This window comes from Gavialis gangeticus, unplaced genomic scaffold, assembly GCF_001723915.1.
Source record: "Gavialis gangeticus isolate Ggan-Ray unplaced genomic scaffold, GavGan_comp1, whole genome shotgun sequence".
In the NCBI taxonomy this organism is placed as follows: Eukaryota; Metazoa; Chordata; order Crocodylia; family Gavialidae; genus Gavialis; species Gavialis gangeticus.
Genome location: NW_017729032.1, coordinates 16,373,009 through 16,377,151, shown reverse-complemented (window position 1 = coordinate 16,377,151; position 4,143 = coordinate 16,373,009). Strand labels below are relative to the sequence as shown.

At 40.7% G+C, this 4,143-nt stretch overlaps 1 protein-coding gene across 9 annotated transcripts in view; it reads right to left on the bottom strand.

Annotated features, from left to right (window-relative positions):
* LOC109302532 (N-acetylated-alpha-linked acidic dipeptidase 2-like) overlaps positions 1-4,143 on the bottom strand; it is a 107,795-nt gene that overhangs the window by 69,939 nt on the left and 33,713 nt on the right. For all 9 annotated transcript variants that reach the window (XM_019524102.1, XM_019524108.1, XM_019524101.1 and 6 more), the window contains 2 exons: positions 3,673-3,755; positions 3,177-3,240 (listed from right to left, as the gene is read on the bottom strand). In XM_019524102.1, coding sequence (XP_019379647.1) covers positions 3,177-3,240; positions 3,673-3,755 — 147 coding nt within the window. The remainder of the gene's footprint in view (positions 1-3,176; positions 3,241-3,672; positions 3,756-4,143) is intronic.

Sequence of the window (4,143 nt, the reverse complement as noted above, 5' to 3'; positions counted from 1 at the left end):
TCTATTGCACAGTAAATGTGCACGTGTAGACCCACATGCTTACTTCACAGTAAACTATGCTACTGTGCAGTTAAGCATCTCATATAGATGTGCCCATCAAGGCAGCATTCTTAGTACAGAGAACAGGCAGCCTATACAGACAATGCACTTACAAGTAGAACCACACACGAATAAGCAGACAGCAGCTCCTGCATCTGCACCAACCTGAAGCTTAACGCATCATGGAAAACAGTGAAGTTACTCAGTATTCAAATGACAGAGTTATAATTATGGGTGCAAAGGCTACATTCAAAAGAAACTCATCATCACCGAGCCAGACGAGGAAGTAAAACAGTCTTTCTAGAGACTCCAATAATATCCTGTGACTGTTAACTCTGATAACAAACTGTGGTCTCAAGGGAAAAACAACACCTTTCACATATCTGATGGACTGTTTTGTTAAAGTTGTTAACAGATTTTGGTGTCACTTTAGACCTGTGCTGAACAGACAGAATTTGAACTCCCAATAAAACTAAACTGACAGCTATAACAACGTAATAAGTTAAAAAAAAAAAAAAAAAGGAAAAGCCCCTCTGGATCAAATTACTAGATATCCAACATTTATTGTTTTAGGAATTAGAAATTACACCCATGACCATGCTCAAACAGTTTCATTTTCATTTTCATTTTAATTGTGGATTTTGGTTTTTTTAATCAGATAATTTGCCATTTTTATCAGAGAATGTCATTTTTAAAATCAGAGAAAACCAGGATCCCTGACACGATTAAGCAGCAAATTGATATTGCAACATCATGTTGTCTCCAAAATCAACCCAAAAGATTTGTTCCAACACATGCTGAGAATGTGGAGCAAGAATAAAGTTATTATTTCATTTGTGAGAGATTCCTTGGTCATGAAATGCTGCTTTACTTTTCTCACCGACTGCATAATTGAAGGAAGAGCTCTATTATCTTCTTTATCCTTAATCCCAGCTGAGAATGTAGAAAGCAATTTTACTTCTAATTTTCTCCCACTCATTCTTTGATGAGGATCATTCAGAGAAAGCAGGTTAACATTAAATTCCTGACCTGTTAGAAATTCCTTAAAACTGCTCAACTCCTCCAATCACAGGAAGCAAGACAAAGAAACTGGTTTTACATGACTGAGACACAGATCAGATCTAGCATGCTCCCCCTCAGACTCACTGTTACTCCAGCCCAGAGATGCACAACACGCAGCTCATCAGGGCAGTCTCAATGGCCCATGATACATCCTTATTAAACCTCTTTATTAAAAAAAAATATATTTGAAAAGCCAAACAGCAAGTCCTATGCCCTCAGTGCATAGTGGTTTGTTAATTTGTAAGTGCCCCTGTGTGTACAGTCCAGTTTTTGGCTTGCAAATGCTCTGAGGGCTTGCATCCAAGTCACCGCAGATCCTTCTAGCAGCAGCTCACCCCTTAATAATCTTGACTTGTGGACCCTTGCTCCCAAGAAGTAGTTAGAGTCAGTGAACATTAGCCCATGATCACAGGGGTAGTTAGTCATTTAATCTGAAATCAGGCAGAAAGTAAGGCAGGATGTAACCTTAGTCTTTACATGTGATCTGGGGGTGGGGTGGGGTGGGGTGGAGTCACTCTAATTAGAGTGGCTCTCATAGATCCTCTAATTAAAGCACCCACAGCACCTCATGCACTCAGTGTCCCATGCTTCAAAGTGGCAGTGGGGGCATTTGATGAGCTTTAGTTTAAGTGCCCCACCATCGTTTTGAAGTGCAGGGACACTGAATACACAAGCCACATGGAGGTGGCTGAAGCATGCTAATTAGCAAGCTCCAATGCACTATAATTACAGCGCATTATAATTAGAGCACTGTCCCTGCATTACCTAGCTCAAGCATTTGTAGGCGACAGTCTACTTTCATCAGATGCTATGAATGGACTGGCAGTGTTTGGCAATGCTAATTCATTCATAGCATCTCACAAAGTAGGTTGTTGCCTATGAAATTTTACCTCTCTGAACCAGTTAGTATCTTTGATGTGACACAGGCATTGTCTTGAACCTAAATCTGAAGCTGGGACCAGCAAATAAACTCCAGCTTCTTGCCAGCTGGCCCTTCAAAGCACCTGTACTAGTGGTAAAGAACCATGTAATAGTGGATCTTCCTCCTAATGGCCACTCTTTTTGTACTCTCATTGCTGTTATGGGGGCACCATCACAGCTGAAAGGCTTCCCTGGGCAGCTGGCCCCACTAGCACACATAAGCGCAGCCCAAACTGGGCAAAGATGGTTGCAGTAGCTGTTACCATGTTCATGTGCCATCCCCAGTAAAAGCTAAGCTCAGTGATACTAAGTTGTCTTATAATGTCATGCACGAGGTAAAGCAATAACTTAATTGAGTAAAAATGGTCGGTGCTGTGTGATATTGTACCAAGTCTCAACTATGGCCCTGTTTACACTTTACCTGGTTTTGCCAGCAGCAACCATCATAACCCAACTGCCAGACCACATATTATCCATGGGTTCCTGGTGGGTCCACTGTAGCAGCTGTGCTGCTAGAGCATAAGGGTCAGTGGCAGCTAGCAGACGGCATGGAAGAGTTTATACAGGTCCTCTGCTAGCTGTTGGATAGCAGCGCAAGCCTTCTTCCTCCCATTCACCTTCTCCCACCCCCCATTCAGGAGAGGTGGAATAACTCTTCTGGCAGAAATGGGAATTGAACTATGTTGGCAGAACACTGTAGAGTAGACAAGGGTTGTGTATCAAAGTAAATATGTTATGAAACAGCTTTCAATTCAAATTAAATTGAAATTACACAGTGATGAATTCATTAAAATATAAAAACTGCATCTTGACCCTTTCTGGTCTTGCCTATACTGACAAAATAAACTTCCTTTGATAGATAACCTAAGATATCACTCACGGTAGTACTATTAGCTATGAGGATGCAATGAGAAATGAGTCGGGTCCTTTCTCCACAAACTTCTCTCTTCCAATGTAGTCTCATGTTATCTACTCTGTATCACATCTTCTACATCTAGCTGCCTTTCAAAGTTGCTGTGTTCTCTTCTTCATTCTCCTGTTGTGTAAGTTATTCTGTTCTTACTAGAAGCTACCCTGAACCTTTGTTGAGAAGGGAGACATATAAATATAATTAACTAATTAAGTCACTAGACTGGGAAAAAAATTAGACACACCTTCTACAGAAGAATCACTGTTGATGTAAGCAACTGCCCGTTCCTGAAGAACTTTGACATTCTCCTGTAGTTGTGGAAGGGTAAACTTGTTACTTGGTTGATAGCATATGGTCAGGTTGTTTTGAAACGAATAGGATTAGGAACGAAAATTATTCAGGATGAGTTCAGGCAATAACTGATCAAACTTCTTAATTGTTCTGTTCAAAGCCGACAGTCCTATGATTTTTTGCACTTAAGAAGAACTACTGCATGCAGATTTTCATGATTTGTTAGGTAGTGTTTATATTATGATTGCATCTACAGCTCCTGATAGAGGTTCAGCTGTGCTTCAAATTGAAGTTATACCCTGATCCTAGGATGAACTCCATGTAGACAGACACACGGCATCTGCATGGAGCCCCACTGACTGAAGTGGGGCTTTCACATAGGCTCCAGTGCAGGAAGGCACAGTTCATAGCTTGTTCATCTAGCATGCTTTTTACTATTCTATACTTACCTCAGCCCACTCTGTGGAACCTAGTAATCCAAATTCTTCTGCATCCCAGCTAGCAAAAATAATGGTTCTTCTAGGTCTCCAACCTGTCAACACACAGTTGCATTCAACTTACAAGACAGAAGCCTAATAAAGACCCCCACAGTTGACAGGCACTTAAAAAAAAATCCCCCCAGACACCCACTTATCACATCAGACTTGATCTTTCACCAATCATCAGTTTTTAATTCCTCAGATCAGAACACCCACTGTTGTTATTTACAATAAAATATTACAACAGTGTCACTACACATATCACTAAATGGCTTATGATACACTAACAATGAGAGTTAGTATGTAATCAATTTAGATTACATGTCCTGGTAAACTCATTGCAGATATATACCGTATTTTCTTACATACCACATACCCTAAATAAAACAGACACCTTGTTTCTGGAGGGTAGAATGTAGAATACCCCCCCCCCCAAAGAGC